The 19,089-nt window shown below is 41.5% G+C and overlaps 2 protein-coding genes across 4 annotated transcripts in view; both read right to left on the reverse strand.

Annotated features, from left to right (window-relative positions):
• Nucleotides 1-15,469, reverse strand: part of LOC133507020 (lysyl oxidase homolog 2A-like) — a 32,364-nt gene extending 16,895 nt beyond the window's left edge. The window contains exons 1-3 of the mRNA XM_061831546.1: nucleotides 15,326-15,469; nucleotides 11,749-12,038; nucleotides 8,697-8,872 (exon numbers count right to left, since the gene is read on the reverse strand). Of these exons, the coding sequence (XP_061687530.1) occupies nucleotides 8,697-8,872; nucleotides 11,749-12,034 (462 nt within the window). The 5' untranslated portion in view covers nucleotides 12,035-12,038; nucleotides 15,326-15,469. The remainder of the gene's footprint in view (nucleotides 1-8,696; nucleotides 8,873-11,748; nucleotides 12,039-15,325) is intronic.
• Nucleotides 15,470-17,319: 1,850 nt separating this feature from the next.
• Nucleotides 17,320-19,089, reverse strand: part of tacc1 (transforming, acidic coiled-coil containing protein 1) — a 35,769-nt gene continuing 33,999 nt past the window's right edge. For all 3 annotated transcript variants that reach the window (XM_061833180.1, XM_061833181.1, XM_061833179.1), the window contains one exon: nucleotides 17,320-18,738. In XM_061833180.1, coding sequence (XP_061689164.1) covers nucleotides 18,673-18,738 — 66 coding nt within the window. In that variant the 3' untranslated portion in view covers nucleotides 17,320-18,672. The remainder of the gene's footprint in view (nucleotides 18,739-19,089) is intronic.

The raw sequence follows: 19,089 nt of genomic DNA on the forward strand, positions 1-19,089 counted from the left end.
AATTTTATGCACTGCACTGCTGCCTTCACGTACTTTATTGACACTCTCATGTTACTTAACCAGAACAAAGTTGGCTTTTGTAGCTGAATGTGAAGTGGCTTCAATCTGTTCCTCAGGCTGCGATGAAGAAAGAAAGAAAAACACTTTGATTCGCATTTTCTGCCAAGGGAGTTGTTAAAAGTCCTGCTCAGTTGCCACTGGCGGGGAGTCGAAGAGATGGTTTTCCCAATGATTGATAATGATAATCATTTTTTTTGCCGATTTTGATGCTTTGCGGCATGATGAGAATCGTAAAGCATAATCATCAAAGTTGTGAAACGATTACCATTGGAGCTCGGTGTGTGGGCCAAAATCTTGGGACAAAACGTGCAAGTATGAGATTCACAGAAACGGACGCGTGCTTCCCGTGTTGCTTTTGGCTCAGGAGGAAGGAAACTGGTAGCCTCAACCATGAATGTAGAGAGAGGAAGCGAGGAGGACAGATACCCGCAGCTGGATTCAGTTCAGGGTCTCCCTCTCCCCCACACACAAAAAAAAAAGACCAGACCAGCAGACATAAACTCAGTCTAATCCTGTTTGGAGGATGCCCAAACCTCCAACAGCTTACGTTCAGTGTTCACCGCATGAATTTTGAGAGACAAGCAATCACACCAATGCTATTGTGGACCCAAAATATTACTACTGTACTTCTGGGTTTTCCACTCATCCAGACCTCTGGCCAACCTCGGCAAGCACGCTCAACAATGAGTTCATGGGCACAAAAGCTATGATGCAGCAATGACGCTAAGCGTCTAACAGTAAACCTGATGTCGTCACCAGTAAGAGCCATCTTTACATTATCAACTACCTGCTTGGTTAAATTCATTTTAATAGCTCTCACCTAATTTTTTTATTTAGCCGTCACGTCCGTATCTGTCACGTCCAGGCAACAATGCAGCACTGATGTCACAGAAAATGATCAAACTGACTCAGCATCCAAACATCCCTCAAGCCATTCATGATCATAAAAATAGTCTCAGTTTACCAGGATCGCTTTGAAAATCTGCAACGTGATGCTTTCATCAGTATCAGAAGTCATCTTTGCAACCCGCCGACTGCGGTTGTGAATCATTCATTCCATAAATGCTTATTTTCTCTTCAAATACACTCCCGCTTTGGACACGTGTGCCTTTTGTCGTGCCAGCCTGTGCTGTTCTCTGAATCCAACACTGAAATGTTTCCAAACTGGCATGAAGGCTTGTTATTTTAACTGCTCGCACACTCGCCACACTGACCCCCCGCCGGCCAGCAAATTGATGTGTGAACATCAGACGCGGTCTAGCCAGCGTCTCACGAATACTTCCACCACTGTGCATTTATTACACGTTTTTTTTAGGTAGTAAACCAAACATCACGTTTGTCTGCATGTGACCGACCCCTCACCACACCACACTCAGCACAAAAACACCTACCCTCACTGCCTGCTTGCCCCTCACTTACCCACTAGCCCACCTCGCTTAAGCATGGTGAATGAATCATTATTAAGCCACAGTGTAGATGAAAAGCTCTTTGAAATAACTTTCACATCCAGGATTGTGAAAAGTCTGCGGATCCGTGGAATACCGCAGATTTTCCTCGTAAAGAAATCAACGAGGGGGGGTGGTGTGAGTTAAGTAGTAGTCTGTTGACATTGATGATCTGCAATCATATTTATGGCGTCCCAAAGCCAAGCTTCAAATCTTCTGCGATTTATATTTTACCAGCACAGTCTTGCTTCACCTTCAAATGAATTGTCCATCCATCCATTTTCTTTTTCCGCTTATCATCACAAGGGTCGCGGGGAGTACTGGAGCCTATCCCATCTGTCAATGGGCAAGAGGCGGGGTACACCCTGAACTGGTTGTCACCCAATCGCAGGGCACATGGAGACACACAACAGTCGGACTCACAATCGCACCTAGGGGCGATTTAGAGTGTCCAATTAATGTTGCATGTTTTTGGGATATGGGAGGAAACTAGAGTGCCCGGAAAAAACCCACGCAGGCACAAGGAGAACATCCAAACTCCACACAGGCAGGGCCGGAATCGAACCCGGGTCCTTAGAACAGTGAGGCCAACGATTTACCAGCTGATCCACCGTGCCACCCAAATTAATTGTATGCAATCAAATTTTTCATAAGTTTGCGGTATGTCGGTGGCACCGAGGGACATGGTACAAAAAAAAAAGGTCGGCAACACCGACATTGAAAAGAATCTTGCTAAAGATCAAGAATCGGTGGAATTGGCGCTGGCTGGAATTCAAAGTCGGAACTGAATACCTTCACCAAAATATTCAAAAGATTAAAGAACCTGGGAAGGAATACTCTATCTTGTGTCATCGGGATGCGAAGTATGGAGGGAGAACGCGCTGGGATGACCTGACATTTTGTCATCGCATTTCTATGAATTTTCAAGCGACTAACTAATTGTTTCTTTTTCCATTTCACAGCCTTGCACATCTGGACTGCCGGTTTGCAGCCTCCCTGAGCGCAAGCTAGTTTGGAATGGTGTGTATGTACTGACTGTGTGTGCATGTGTGTGTGTTCCACGATATCACTTGCATAACAGCAGTTGAAGACGCACGGCAGCTGCTAGAGCTGAGTTTACATCCGTGGCCAATACATCTTATTTGAAACACTTATGCCAAACTCTTGACGTCATCTGGACCGCCTTCGTATACTGTACTAACCCAAAAAAATAATAATCATAATAATTCTGAAAATGATAGTTTATCGCTGGATGTTATTTCTCTTTTTGCATGATTTGTCATCTCGTATCCAATTCAAATCCAGTCGTTCCAACTTTTCCAAGCCACAATTACGAGGGTGTCAATCGTTGGGTATAACTTCATGGTTTTATTTTCACTGGATAATTATACTTTTCTGTAAGGTTCATAAACACCTTTGAGACTATTAGCATTTCAACAAATTATAGAGTGCAGGTATGCACGACAGGAAACCGGACTCTGGACTCCCTAATGGTTTAAGCCACGATGGGAAACATCTGCTGAACATGTGCTAAGTCTGTCTGTATTTCTACCCATAAGAAACTTGACAAGAACCTTTTCTCCCTTTGTTTACGCTCCTCCTTACAAGAATATTTGACATCAGATTGGTTGGAGGCGAGTTGCACTTTGACACAGATTTCATCTTTTTGTTTTTTTCAAATGTGTAGACCATGCGAGGATTGAGAATTCTGGGAAACTGACACCATTGCAGGTGATCAAGGCATTGCAACCTTTAACCTTTGAACACGAGGCTTTCAATGCCTCTTTCTATGATTTTCAGTGGGCTTCAGATGTCTTTTCGTGAGTTATGGGTGTGTGTTTGGTTGGGGCAAACACACCAAATGCAGTGGTGGGAAACTGCAAACCGCTTTGGATGTTTATTTCTCTCAAGCAGACTTCATCTTATCGGGGGATGAGCTCATCGGAAACTGAGTCAATCTGCAACTGAGCGGCACACCACAATAAGCCACATTTAAAATTATTTATATGCAGGCTGGGGCCAATACACTGAGCAAACTTTCTAGACAACAAAATGAATAAAGAAGAAGTCTCAACGTACTTTCCTCAAATGACACGTCCCTCGATGTTTAAATGTGACGATGGTGTGATTAATTGCAGAGCTGTGCCAATAGTACCAGTTGGACAAGCAAACACTAGTTTGGTTCCTTCCTTCTTAAAGTTTGACTCAAAGGCCTCATCTCTTCTCATCCCCAACATCTGGAGAAACTAAACCGTGTGTAAATAGCTGATCCGTTGTCATGTTGCATGTCAAAACCATTCGCTGTGATCCCTGACAGACAGGAAATACAGTATAGCTTTTATCCAGACTTCATGCACAGAAGAATTTGGGAAGGTTCCTGGTTGAAATGTTGACACTAATGAAAGCTATAAATAGCTCATGTTGTCTTGGTAACAAGTCTGTTTCCGTTTGATGGAAATCAGTCAATTTTATTTGTGACTAAGGCCTAACGTTCACCCGTTGGCCTCCCAAATTGTAATAAATAATAACACTGACGTGGTCTTTTAAAAATACCATTACTGCATCATGTTTTAGTGCATGTAGAGCTCTCCAGAAATCCCCACACATGAAAAGCAAACTTTTGTGTTTTTGGAATGTGGGAGGAAGCGGGAATACTCAGAGAAAACCCACACAGACACTGCGATAATGTACAAATGAAGGCTGGAGCCCAGATTCGAACTGCCAACCTCGGAGCTGTGATGTGGCTGGATTAACCAGTATTTTGTCGTGCTGCCCTGGCCACAACACTCCGGTAAAAATCTAATAATTTTTAGAGCAAAATCTTGATTGAAAAAAAGCCAATCAAAATAGCAATTAGTTGCAGTCGTAGTCAAAGCTGAAGTGGTAAGAAAAACAAAACTAAAAACTTGTTCTCAGAAAATCTGTACACACTTCCATCAGGACTGAAACGGCAAAAGAGAATAAGATGTTAAAAAAACCCACAACAAATCCCTTAGTTGGCATGCTTTTTATGATTCATGAAGAATAGAATCAGACTTTAAGGAAAGTGGGACTTGACCATTTCCATTTTGAGGGTGCAGTGTAATCGTTGCAGTGCATTAGGACTCAAAAGGCAAAAGAAGAAAATACGGTTCTCTGTGAATGTTTATTTGAATCTGTACAAAAAAAAAATTCATTTTATCAAAACATACTGTGTAGTTGTTTTATGTAATCATACAAAGTAATAAGAACAAAAAAAAAATAGACTCTATTGGCAAAAGTATTCGCTCACCTGACTGGAATCACATGATTTTAGGGGATATCCCATTCTAAATCCATATGGTTTCATATTTTAATGTAAGAGCTTCAACTCTTGTGGGAAGGCTTCCAACAAGGTTTCAGAGTGAGTTTATTGCAATTGTTGTCCTTTGTTCCAGGAGCATATTTGTGGGGTCACGCACTGATGTTGAACGAGAAAGCCTGTGTCTCTGTCCTCTTGAATGAGTCCAAATGTGTTCTGTTGGTTTAAGGGCGGGACTCTGTGCAGGCCAGTCAAGTCGATCTATACCAAATTCTCTCCTCAATGTCTTTATGGACCCTGCTTTGTGCACCGGTGGACGGAGATGCTGAAACAGGAAGGGGTAATCCCCAAACTCTTTGACTGTCCAAGATCTCTTGGAATGCTCTAACATCCAGAGTTCCTCTCACTGGAGCTCCACGGCTAAAATTTTGGACATTTCCTCCAACTTTCTGGGAACACTTTGCAGGTGGCCCCTTCTTGTTCCAACAAGACTGTGCATCGGTGCACAAATCAAGGCTCATGAAGACACGGATGAGAGAATTTGATGCAGATGAACTTGATTGACCATCACTGTATAGAATTCTTTTGGATGAATTAGAGTGGAGACTCAGAGCCAGCATCAGTATGGAACCTCACAAATGCACTTCTGGAAAAACGAGGTCACAATTGCATAAATACACTCCTAAACTTGCAGAAAACCTTCACAGAAGAGCTCGACCGATGGAATTGAACCCTATGAGTTAATAATGGAATGTCACGCAAATACATATCTGAGTGCAACCAAGAAAGCAAATACTTTTGGCAACTGTCTATTTCCAACAAATAACAGAGACAGTAGTCCTCCTTTTTAATCAATTGTTAGAGAAGTAATCATTAATCATTGTGCATTTTTGTAGTTGTAGTCTGAAGTGATGTACAACTGCACTGCATTGTACTCAAAGGATTTCTAATGGTCTGGCTCCCTTTTTTAGCTCCATTAGAGCTCCATCCACGTTAACTTTCAAACTGTCAACTGCCAATCAAAACAGCATGATTATCTTTTTCTAAACAGATCTTATACTTCATCTTCTGCATTCAGTTGTTAGACTCTAAAACTGCAGATTTAAATGCGCGCCTCATGGAGTGAGCAGCTCGTGTATGTGTGCCTACGAGTGATCTGTTGACCTCTGTTTTAACTTCAGTGTACACAGGTTGCGTCCACTTTCCGGACTGAGCACAAAACACCAATTCATGCAGTGAATAAACACGCTGAAGGAACATGTCTGAATGTTGCAGGCCTGTGCTCTGACACGGTCAAAGAGGTACAACTACATGAGCTACACTTGGCCCATTCCTTTCTCGCTCCACTTGAAAGGCCTCACCCAGACGGAGGAAATATTGACAGGGTGGGGGACTAAACGGTAGCAACACCCCTGGGACTGTAAACATACAACAAATAAGGAACCTGGATACACACACAATTGCTTCTTTTAAGTGTACAGTTGCAGTTCTAGACAGGCATTTCATTCTCCTCCATTCCATCTACTAGTATGTACTGGTATGCACGCTTTGACCATCTCCCAATAAAACAAGTCTTGCTCCATCCCCATTAGTCTGGCTCAAATGTGAACCCCCCGCATCTGAAGGCTTTCAGACATTTGCTTCCTCCCTCCCTCTCTTCTATCACGCCTACATTGGCTTTCCATCTGGTGTGGAGGTGCGGACTGCAGCCAGACGTGATGATCTTCCCCCTGCTCAGCCCTTCCGTTATCGCCGGGGGGGTTGAGAGAAGAGGAGTGGGGGCAGACACCAACCCTGACAAAGTCATTACTTCACTTGTGGAGAAGATGTGACCTCCACGTGCAAGATGACTCAAGGTTTTCACGCAGCCATGACTTTATCTGATTCTTTGCTCATTGGAAACTCAGACATTGACACATTCCACTTATTATCCTGACGCAAAAAGAACTGGTTCTGTGTCACGTACCGTATCCTAACCCGTCAGTCAAAGCCTTTTAAGAACTCACGATATATCCACAACAGAAATTGTACATCCCATCACATGTTCACCTACAATCTCTTGGAGATTACAATGTAATACAACAAAGTTGCAGTGCCTTGATGTTTTGGGTTATTTGTTGAACTTTTTTCCAGGCATTTTTTGGTTGTAACATTAGTTTGTGTTCTGTAGTCACGTGACCTTTACTGGTGTTTTCCACAAACAGTGTGTGGGATTACTTCATGAGGACAAGCATACAGTGACGAAAATAAGTATTTGAACACCCTGCTATATTGGAAGTTCTCCCACTGAGAAATCATGGAGGGGTCTGAAATTTTCATTGTAGGTGCATGTCCACTGTGAGAGAGATCATCTAAAAAGAAAAATCCAGAAATCACAACGTATGATTTTTTTAACGATCTATTTGTGTGATACAGTTGCAAATAAGTATTTGAACACCTGAGAAAACCAATGCTAATATTTGGTACATTTGCTTTTGTTTGCAATGACAGAGGTCAAACGTTTCCTGGAGTTGTTCACCAGGTTTGCACACACTGCAGGAGGGATTTTGACCCACTCCTCCACACAGATCTTCTCTAGATCAGACAAGTTTCTGGGCCGTCGCTGAGAAACACGGGGTTTCAGCTACCTCCAAAGATTTTCTATTGCGTTTAGGTCTGGAGATTGACCAGGGGATGCCAAAACCTTGATATGCTTCTTACGAAGCCACTCCTTGGTTTTCCTGGCTGTGTGCTTCGGGTCATTATCATGTTGAAAGACCCAGCCACGATCCATCTTCAATGCTCTGACTGAGGGAAAGAGGTTGTTCCCCAAAATGTCACAATACATAGCCGCGGTCTACCTCTCCTTAATACAGTGCAGTCGTCCTGTCCTATGTGCAGAAAAAAACACCCCCAAAGCATGATGCTACCACCACCATGCTTTACAGTGGGGATGGCGTTCTTGGGATGGAACTCATCATTCGTCTTCCTCCAAACACAGTTAGTGAAATTACGACCAAAAAGTTCAATTTTGGTCTCATCTGACCGCAAAACTTTCTTCCATGACTCCTCTGTGTCATCCACATGGTCATTGGCAAACATAAGACGGGCCTTGACATGTGCTGGTTTAAGCAGGCGAACCTTCCGTGCCACGCATGGTTTCAAACCCTGACGTCTTAGTGTAATACCAGCAATCACCTTGGAAACGGTGGTCTCAGCTCTTTTCAGCTCATTGACCAAGTCCTGTCGTGTAGTCCTGGGCTGATTCCTCACCTTCCTAAGGATCATTGAGACCCCACAAGGTGGTATCTTGCTTGGGGGTCCACTCCGATTGAGATTGACCGTCATGTTTAGCTTCTTCCATTTTCTAATGATTGCTCCAACAGTGGACGTTTTTTCACCAAGCTGCTTGGCAATTTCTCTGTAGCCGTTTCCAGCTGTGTGGAGTTGTACAATTTTGTCTCTGGTGTCTTTTCACAGCTCTTGGGTCTTGGCCATGTTACAAGTTCGAGTCTTACTGATTGTACGGGGTGGACAGGTGTCTTTATGCAGCTAATGACCTCACACTGGCACATCTGATTCAGGATAGTACATGGAGTGGAGGTGAACTTTTAAAGGCGGACTAACAGGTCTTTGAGGGTCAGAATTCTAGCTGATAGACTGGTGTTCAAATACTTATTTACAGCTGTGTCACACAAATAGATTGTTAAAAAAATCATACGTTGTGATTTCTGGATTTTTCTTTTTAGATGATCTCTCTCACAGTGGACATGCACCTTCGATGAAAATTTCAGACCCCTCCATGATTTCTAAGTGGGAGAACTTGGAATATAGCAGGGTCTTCAAATACTTATTTTCATCACTGTATATCTTTTTCTGGCTGGTTGATATTTTTCTGCACCTCTGACGTGCAATACCCTGCGGACTCCTACCTCCTCACTGTTGGCCCGGGTGCGGATAAACTTGAAGCCGGCAATGCGTTGCTGGGAGCACACCACCCCGACGTCTTCTGAATGTTTGCAGTCGGTCACTCCAAAGCCGTTGGACCGACACTCGGCGAGGCTCTTCTCTCTACCGTTACAGTCCACATTGTCTAGCCAGATACGCCCTGCAAAGGACACCAGCAAAGAAGTGACTTGATGGATTACGTGAGAGGTCAAATGGAACACGCTTGCTTTCAAACACACGATTGTAACCATGCAAACCACCAGACTGCCGGTCATTCGGAGCCAACTCGAGAAACATCCCAATCATTCCAAATACGTGACTACTGCATATAAGGTGGCCTGGAACATTTCTATTCCATCCAAAGTCCCCAAACTTCCCCGGCTGGACTCAGTCAGTGTTGTTTTTTCTCAAACAATAACAGCATTGCCAGTTGTGGCAAACGTGAACTATTTTAAATTATGTTTGTAAGTCCTATGGGGATTGAATTTAGAGAGCATTGAATTTTTATTGCTATTCGAGGTTGCACAGTGCAAAGTGTTCCCAGAAATGTGAATAACAATTGGATCTCGGGCAGTAGCAGTTCGGCAAGTTGTGGCCTTAAATGGCTTTTCCAAATTTACGTCCATTTGTTTTACACATTGAGGTTGCACATGTTGTGTTGTAGTTGGCAGCTAAGAAGCTTGCAAACAGTGCTACATGGGAACGTAGTAACACTAGCTCAGGTTTACTAGTTGTGTGCTTTCTTTACTTCATTTACTTTAAAGCATCTCGTTCCTTCCTTCTCCTTTGGTTCCTGATGCGTTATTCATCAATATAAGTTGTGGAAAAACCCTCAATTACTTTTAAGGCCTTTTTGACTCCACCAACAATAACAGATAAATTGTTTCCACGCAAACACGTACAAATACCTTCATATCTCTTTTTTTCCCTCCCCACCATAACTTCTACTCACCTCCTATGTGTATGAAAAAAAATTTCTGTTGGAATGAAGTTTGTTGACATTTTGAAACCCAATGTCTGAAATCTTCCTGAATCCCTCAAAAAAAACCAAAACAAGGATTACCTTTACTGAACCCGACCCACGCAAATATGAAGAGGAAATGATAGCAGGGAATTCTGTGGGTACAGCAACGTGATGTGATGCTGGTAACTACAGGATGCAACTTCGAATATGTCAGTTTTATCGTGACTTAAAATTGTTGAAGTACGAGAGGGTGTAGCCCATCTGTGATCTTTTTTCTTTGCTCTTTTTGTTTGAAAGTACAATGTTCTAGTTTTCAAAGAGCATCCCAGCTATTTTTGGTTGAGAGGCGGGGTTCACCATGAATTGCTCACCAATTAATATACATATATTAGTTATTGCATAATCTGGGGCCACCATGTTGGTTGAGTGGTTAGCACGTTCTGGTTGCTGGTGTGGGTTTTTTTTGTTCCAGGTACTCAGGGTTCCTCCCACATCCTAAAAACATACAGTATGTATATTCTAAGATAATTCAATAATAATAAATCATCCAAAGTCATGAGTATGAGTTTGAATCCTGTGTGTTTATATGCGTACTGTGATTGGCTGGCTGCCTGCCACCTCTCTTCCAAAGTCATCTTTGATAGACTGCAGCTCACTCGTCACCCTAATGAGGATAAGCGGTACATGGTAGAAAATGGATGGATGAATGTACTAGAAGACTGTAAAGTCTTGGCATTGGATTTTTTTTTTCATTTCTTCGTTGCCATAGAAAGGACAAAAAGGTTTGTTCCCAAATATGTACGTTGTACACGTTAGAAGGTACTTGCCAAAACGTTGTGCAGACTGAGAACAGGAGTACTGTATTATGTTTTGCAAAAAATGCAAATTCTGACCTTGCAATTTAATCTTACAATATTTCTAGTAAAACCATCGTACTGCACATACTTTGAGGCAGTTTTGCCTTTTCTTTTTCTAAATTTGCAGTAAGACAAAAGCCTTGTAAAAAGCAGAAAAACCTCATTCTGAAAATGTAATCAAGTCAGTTCCTTTGTCATATACTTTATAGTCTGTTCACTCAATTTAGAGGCTACGCTCGGGTTGGGGTAGTAGGTTGGGTTAGACTTAGAGTTGTTGATGTCTTCTTTTAATATTTTTCTACTTGTTTTGAGGTACTTTTTCCAGTCTGGCAATAAAACTTATCTTTACTGTTTTTTTTTTTCTTCAATTTTTCAGGCGTGGCTAAAATGGCACCCATGGATGAGTCACGGTCATCTGCAGTCGTGTTATTTTCTTGTCAGTGTTGAGGTTTGACAAAGAGTTTGATAGCGAACACTCAATTTTTTTTTATACAGTTTTGAAGCCTCGTTTTCTATAATCGTTTTTTTTTCCATCATTCAAATTTGGAAGGGTTGTTAACAGCACTGTTCTCTCTCTGGCGTAACCCGTTTCACTCGGTATTTGAAAATACCGTACACCTGCGGTGCAGATGAAGTCACCAATTTGATTAAGGTAAAATTTATCGCAATTAACAGCCATTCTAAAAAAAAAAAAAACGTAAAATGTAAAAATCAAAAACGTATGACTTATTGGATTACAACGTTTGGCCTCCATCTTTATACATGAAGTCTTGGTTGATACAACGTGTCAGCAAGGACACCCTACAGAACCGCTTTTGTTTATCCTTAGGCCTCCTCTTGTTTAGCTGCAATTGTCTGGCAGCATAACATTCATCCGGACTGTTATTTTAAACAACTTTTAGACGTGGCTGCCAAGTGACATTCAGCGGCAGCTGCCCCCAGAGTTGGAAATGTTGAGTGTCGGAATTCCCCGATCGCCCTTAAACACGTGCACACTTGCTCACATGATCAGCGCTGATTGCCGTGTCTCACTTTTGGCCTCTCCGGTGTGGAAAACTGCGCAGTGAATCAGACCTCGAATTCAATGATATGATGACGGTATGAAAGTAGAAGCTGGTGACATGCTGGCTTTTGAGTTTCCAACTCAAGTGCATCGTTTCGATTCATTAATATTAAGTGAAGGTCAAGTGATATATCGGCGGTGATTTTTCCTACCGTGGCCCCTGCCGTACTTCGCCGAGGGCGACCACGCCTCGGCGTCCACGAAGCCGAGCTCTCTGCACACCACCTGCGCGGCGTAGATGGAGAAGTCATCGTCGCACACCGTCCCCCACTCGCCTTTGTAGAGAACTTCCACTCGGCCCTCGTGCTTCTTCCGTTTGTCCCCGACCAGACGTAGCTGTATGGCAGGAGTGCTGGTCTCGCTTTGGACGCTGCACAGCAGCCACGTGCACAGCGTGGCACATGAAAGCCATCGGCTCATTGCTCGGTGTGCCATCATGCAGCTGACGGAAGAAAAGAAGATTCGATGACATTTACGTGAATAACTACTGAGAAAATTTTCACCAACGTTACTGATTCGCTCCATTCCTCCACTGTCTATAACTTCTATAATGATTATTCTAATTAGGGTTAAATTCACAGGGCATTTTTTGACAACCAAGCATTCATGGGCTAATTCACAGGTGTCAAACTCAAGGCCTGGGGGCCAGATGTGGCCCGGTAAATTTCGTTTATGTGGCCCGTGAAGGCAAATCATGTGTATCAACTCCTGTGATTTTTGTTAAAATCTGTACCAACATTTCAAATTGTCATGTCATAGATGATGACGTTGAGATATTGCAAGCATTTTTGCGTTACTAAACATCAACAATAGTTGAAAAACCCATTATCCTTGATTTCTCATTCCAAAACTAGTTGATGACTTTAATGGCTAAATATGATGGGTCAATTCAAAATTTTCATGGTTTCAGTCATAATGGCCCTCTGACAGAAACCACAAGTACAATGTGGCCCGCGATAGAAATGAGTTTGACATCCCTGGGCTAATTAGTCTTCAATTAATGTATCATGCATGTATTGAACATGTACAAAACCGAATAGCAAATGGTTAAAATCCCCGAGTAATTGACAGCTACACAAAAAGTGTGTCATTTCTGCTAGATGCCACAAGATGGCACCAAGTCACCTTTTCACACACCAATTAGACAAGGCTATGGCCTTACTTTATATTAAACTCATCCGCTCACGTCAACATAGTTTCTTGGCTCCAAGATAGCACCAAAGCAACGTTTTTCTATTAGATGTCCCTTTGACTTGACCACAAACAGCAAATATCTCGTGATGAGTTGGCAAAAATCAATTTCAAATGGTGCACTCCATTTGGCCTCAGTAAACAAGAATCACTTTTAATCAAATACTATAAGCACAATCGGTAAGGACACGCTAGTTGACCTCATCTTTCTTAGCATTTCAGAACAATTTTCTATGTAGCAAATCATCCAAATCAGAAGTATTCCATTGCACTGTCAAACTGTCACATTTACAAAGCCTAATAACTGGATGGGCAATATTTAACCAACATATTAACATTTATAACTGTTAATAACATTATTACTATAAAAAAGTTTGCAACTGCGATAGTAGATATAAAACACTCAATTCTTGCTCCTGACAACTGGTAATTGGTGATATTTGGACACGATTTACTGCTTTGAATGAGATTTGCTTACTTGAAATAATTTCCAGTGCACAGGTGCTCCTCGGTTTTTGATGGAAATCTGGTCCTACGGCGGTGATGTAACCCAAATTTTTGCATGTGGGGATGCGCCATTCTATCACCAACGTACAATAACTTATAATGACTAACGTCCAAATTGCAGTATTTGTTTGAATAACACTTCATGGCCAATAGAACAAAACATTTAGCTGAAAAACAAGCATGGCAGCAACCAAGCGTGTCCTGTAACGTTATATTTTGCTGCGTCCTGAAATGAGGAACACCTCTAGAATTTTTTTTTGCTTCACATTCTTCTCATGTCACCGCTTATTGAAACCGCAACGTCTTTTTTTTCCCTTTGTTTTTTTTGAGTAGTCTCACAAAATTAGCCACACAATGGAGCAGAAAACGCAAAGCCTAAATATTTGATCCCACAAACCTGGTAGACCTGAACTCTCGCAAGGTACACTAAAGTCTGAATGACGTTATGCTTGCCGCTGGATTGAACTCCACTTTTCACTTTTTGTACAACTTTTGAGTCCCTTTGGTCTGACTTTCTTGCTTCTGCTCTGCTTGACGCTGTTTTGGATTTTGTGAATATTAACGTTTTTCTATGTCCATAAAGTTCAGCTGAGCTTTGGAACTGATCCGAGGACAAGGATGAGGAGAGAGCAATTTGTGGTGTGCGCTACTTTACTTTAAAGGAGAGGAACAGTTTTGCAACAGTTGTGTTTGGCCACGAGTGGCCTCCTCCTCTGGCCTCAATAGCACCGTGCAAATCACTACCAGATTTTATCTCAATGTATCCCCCCCTCCCAAAAAAAGAAACTGGATCTGATTGGCAGAGATGTACAGAATTTTGTGTTCGGTAAGAGAGAGATACTATTTCCCACAAATCCCAACCTAATGGAGAGCAACGTTGAAACCCCCCCCCCTTCCCCCCCGCAGGTAAAGTGCTGCCCCTGTCGTTTATCTCAATTACGCCCAGAGGTTTTTCAGCTGATCTTCACGATAAAGTTGACTGCGCCCTCATTTTTCATCACCAACGATGAAACTGTCAGCTGAGGGACTCAGATGCCCTCGGGGAGGAATGTTGTAGGACTCAAGAGAGCGGAGGGAAGCAGTGGAAGTCAAAGGGGCAGACGAAAGCCTCCACGGAACTTAACGTGCTGTAAATACGTAACGAGGGAGAGGAGGAAGTTTCAAGAATTGACATCATTGCGACTGGCAACCAGACTGCAGCGAGGGCACGCATCAGAACAACCTGAAGAAGACATCCAGTAAATCAAACGGCTGCGGCCTTTCTGCCATATGTAGCCTGAGAGAGCAATTCATATTTCCATAAATTTTGTATGAAACGGCCCCTAGACACTGAGATGATGTAATACTAAAAGCTACCGGATATCACAAATCCTAATTTGACAAAGATAAGTTATTGCTTCAATCTTTTTTTGTTGCATAAGTAGCAGAACTGCACTGCAGTGGCAAACATGCTTGTTTCACAACATACGAGGAAGATAAAATAGAAGATAGCTCAGTCTGATGCATGCAGTTGTACACTTTCTTACATCATCTTGATACACAATATGTAAAAAATGTTAAATACAGCTGTTTATTCGATCTCTGTAGAGAGTATTGCTCGTACATTGTAACAGTAGTTCTAAGCGATGCTCATTGAAGGCACACTTTATTTCAAAAACGATTACACAATATGTGGCATCCAACAAACATGAGGTTCTATAAGGCATTTTGCATTCAAACTTTGGGTAAAGAAAATGTACATTGAGTGAAGTGTGAATTTTGTTTGTGAGTCAAATGTAGTTTGATGCTTTGCCAATCAATAAGTAACCTATGCGAAGGGCAAGGATTCTACTCTCACCGGGCATCACCATAAATGTGTAAGTCTAATGGGCATCGAATTGGGTCTAAACAGTGTCATGGCAGGAGAAAAAAAAATTAATAAACAAAAAGCAGATTCAGAAAACTTGGGCAATTGAAAACTTGGAGTGAGACGTGAGACATACAATGTGACCTCAACCCTGAAATATGAAAAGCATAGAAGATGAACCTTACCTCTGTAGCCCAAGAGAAGTCCTCTCGCAAAGACTCGGCTTGTTGCGTTCAACGTGTGTGAGAGTTTGAGGTGTCAGGCATTGCTTCTTCGTTCCTTTTTGTACTTTTGCTGGCCCTTCTCGCAGCTCCCCTCACAGCTGGCAGCGAGCTCTCGTCCCACTCCTCACGCTCCCGGCGGCCAATCAGCGACGGCCTCAGCATCCTGAGCCCGCCCCCCGCGCCCACCCACCCTGGCCAGAACACACGAGTTATACAAACGCACCATACCATGGACCTGGATCCATCACAGGAAACCTATACTGTACTTAACATTCCATTCTACATGTAAATGTTTGGTTTGTGTTTTAGTGTTTCCAATTTTATGAATTTAATGTTCTGTTTGACCTTTTTTTTTTTTTCTTTAAATATGGACACTGTGGGATTGCAAAGTTTGTTGAAGTTAGCATAGCCACAAGCAGACCACTTTCCAAAATTTTCCCTCAAGAATCAGACAGCTTTAAATTCTGGGATGTTGTGCTTGTTGTGTTGCTTGATGTATTCAAGCTTCCACTGCGTCACATCTTTACTGCCCAAATTTGTAAGCAGGGGGCCTCACGAGGCTTTAAGGACAGCGAGTGCTTCACTTCCAAGAAATGTACAGGATGTGAGGGAAAGTGGAGCACGAGCACAAAACTTTACCAACAGCTAATATAGAATCAGAAATTGTTTTTTTAAAAATCATTTTGGACAGATTTGATAACAATACGATGCTGGATAATAGTTCAAAGTCACCCTTAGGTGAATGTTAGGTTCATTGAACACCCAAAATCTTCCAAACGTGTAATAGTGAGTGAGAAAAGTGGTTTGTCTATATGTGTCTTGGTGATTGACTGGCGACCAGTCCAGGGTGTGCCCCTTCTATTGCCCAAGGTCACCTGAGATAGGCTAATCTGGGACCCAAGTGAAGAAAAGCACTACAGAAAATATATGGAAGATTGAACTAGACATTACTCTTTCAAATGTAGTCTATATATATATATATCTATATATATATATATATATATATATATATATATTATATATATATATATATATATATATATATACACACCAATATAAAGTTTTATTTATATATTTATTTATTTTTTTAAACTGAATTGCGTACGAGTTCTAAGATTCACTCTGGGGGAGAACAACCAGTTGCTGCTCCGGATTGTCATTCCATCTCAACCAAGGAGTACATGACTCATCCAAAATCCATGTTGATCACGCAGATAAGGATTTTAAAATTATTGAACATTTTTAATATTTACAATAGTGGGTCCAGATCATTTTTTGAGTGAATTTTGGATCGTAAAAAAAAGTCAGTCTTGGGACATCTGACACCTGAGGATAACCCTCAGGACAATCTTTCAGACATCTAACAAATGAGCCTTTGCTTATTTTCATTGGATGAAATGAAAAATGCTGAAATTTGGCCTGATGATCAATGCGTGTTTGCCGGTTTTTAGCTATTGGGACAAAGCGAAAATCATCACTCATCATTTGTAGATGTAGATAACACGTGAAAACCTTTCATTAGACATACAAACGGCTTAAAAGTTGGAATACTTAATTGCATGTTTGTCTAACGATTGTTATCAATGCTGAATTTCAGAGTCCTCATCTTGTCTTTGTGGTCAAGTTGCAACAGAACTGCAAAGGCCCCACATAACTTCAGAGGTTCCTGACCACCTAACCACCTAACGTAATTGTGACATTTCCAAATTGAAGTAGCTCAGGAGTAGATGTTGAATTATGCCGACCGAAGAACAAAAACATTCATGGCACGTTTACCTTCAGGCAGCGGCGGAACACAGGAGGCAGAGCATGTTTGGCACTGCAAAGAAATCGGGTGCGGTTGCAGGTTTTCATATGCAGTACGGTTGTGGGTTTTAGGCGTCGGTCTGTTCAAGAGCCTCGGTAGCGATGGTGTTACCATTGTGCAGCAATTAGCTGGGAGTAAAGTACCGTAACAGCAGACATATAACTATTTATTCAGGAATGCACAAAATATACCATATGCCATACAATTTGAGTACATCCATATACAAATAGGAAGTATTTTCATGATGTATAAAATGTGCACGCTGGATTTGCACCATTCAAAAGGAATGAAACACCACTGAAACAGAATGTCATTTGTCATTATTTTGGCAAGATTGTGCGGAACGTTTCCACGGGAGAGCGGACCAGCCATCACGTTGCTGCACCTGCGGCTTCCCTCGGGTTCAGTCAGCCCAGAAGGCCGTGCTGGATGGAACATGCTCCAACCGCTAATTTGTTGTTTGCAGACATGTGAGACCTTCACTTTGGCCACAAGACACAACTGCATGAGGAACTTACAGAACTTACTTTTTTTTAAAAGATATATTTACAAAAGAGACACAATAAAGGCACACCTTATTTGGATAGATAAAAATGGAAAAATGGTAGCGACAAAATGTGCTTCTGAAATTTGGCACATTATTAGGACAAGTACGGTAATACTTCCAAACTTGTAAATGAGGTCGTGTGGCTGAATGCATGATTCTCAAGTGCTTGTCTACGCTTGTGGTGCCACAAGTCATAAAATGAACACTGCAATATATCAGTGTAAAAAAAAAAAAAAAGTAAATTACGTCTCTACTTGAGGATTGTAGAAAAAATAAATCAGTAAATTCTAAAAGTGAAACTATTTACTTCCTGAAAACAAATGAGAAAATACATTTTAGATTCAAATTTCCACCTACTGGTAATTTTTGTATTAAAAAAATTAATTTAATTTTTTTTAATATTGTTATTTCTTGAGATGGTAGATTTAGTTTTTGTTTACTGGTCGCTGTTATCAACACCATTAAAACAAAATCATGAAATGTTTAACTTTGTGTGTTGACTTTTGGAATCAGATTAGTGAAATGACATTTCCATGATATTCAAATTGATTGAGATGCGCCTGGAGTTGAGAGGCATCACAAGTGTTCCATAAAAGTGAACTTATTTGAAAAAGTCACCCTGTATATGAAAGCCCAGCAAGAAACGATAATCCCAGTTCAGGTCAGGCACGAACTGAAAATTCTTTGCAGTGATCGTGACGACAATGAAATCCTTCATTTCGTACCGTGTGAATGATGCGGTGGCCGTACAACTGGCTTTTTTCACAACTCTCAATCATTGGTGGCTAAAATACACACAAGTCTTCCATATGATCAAATGATACTTCACTTTTGCGCTTGGAACACTGCTCAAGGTCAATATTTTACTCGGAGATATGCAGATGTATATATCCAATCCAGATAGTGTACTTGGCGTGCTTTTGTTTGTTGTTGATGAACAGAGAACGTGACGTCTTATTCCGTTCCCAATTTGGCAATCAGCTCATCGCAGATCTTGGTGAGCTCCTCAATTTCTTGATTCTGTTCAAACAAAAAGAATGAAATGAAATGCTGCCCCCCTGTGGCTAATGAGCGTCACGTTTTGTAGTTTCAAGGGGTTACATTACTGCGCCTGCGCACCATTAATATGATGAAGTGGTGGATATTTTCACGAGCGAGAGCAACTTATTATTGGAATTACTTCATACAAAGCTAAGAAAATATGGAGTAAAAAAAAACTCCAACACCAATACCATCACGTATGGAAATATTTTTTTTTTTATATCTTATACATAATTCCAGTGTGTCATAAGAATTAAAGCCCAAGGCAAAATATGTATTGGGACACAAGTCTTAATGACTAACAAATTAATCCTCTTTTACTCTGTATTC

The sequence above is a fragment of the Syngnathoides biaculeatus genome, chromosome 10 (assembly GCF_019802595.1).
Source record: "Syngnathoides biaculeatus isolate LvHL_M chromosome 10, ASM1980259v1, whole genome shotgun sequence".
Classification (NCBI taxonomy): domain Eukaryota; kingdom Metazoa; phylum Chordata; class Actinopteri; order Syngnathiformes; family Syngnathidae; genus Syngnathoides; species Syngnathoides biaculeatus.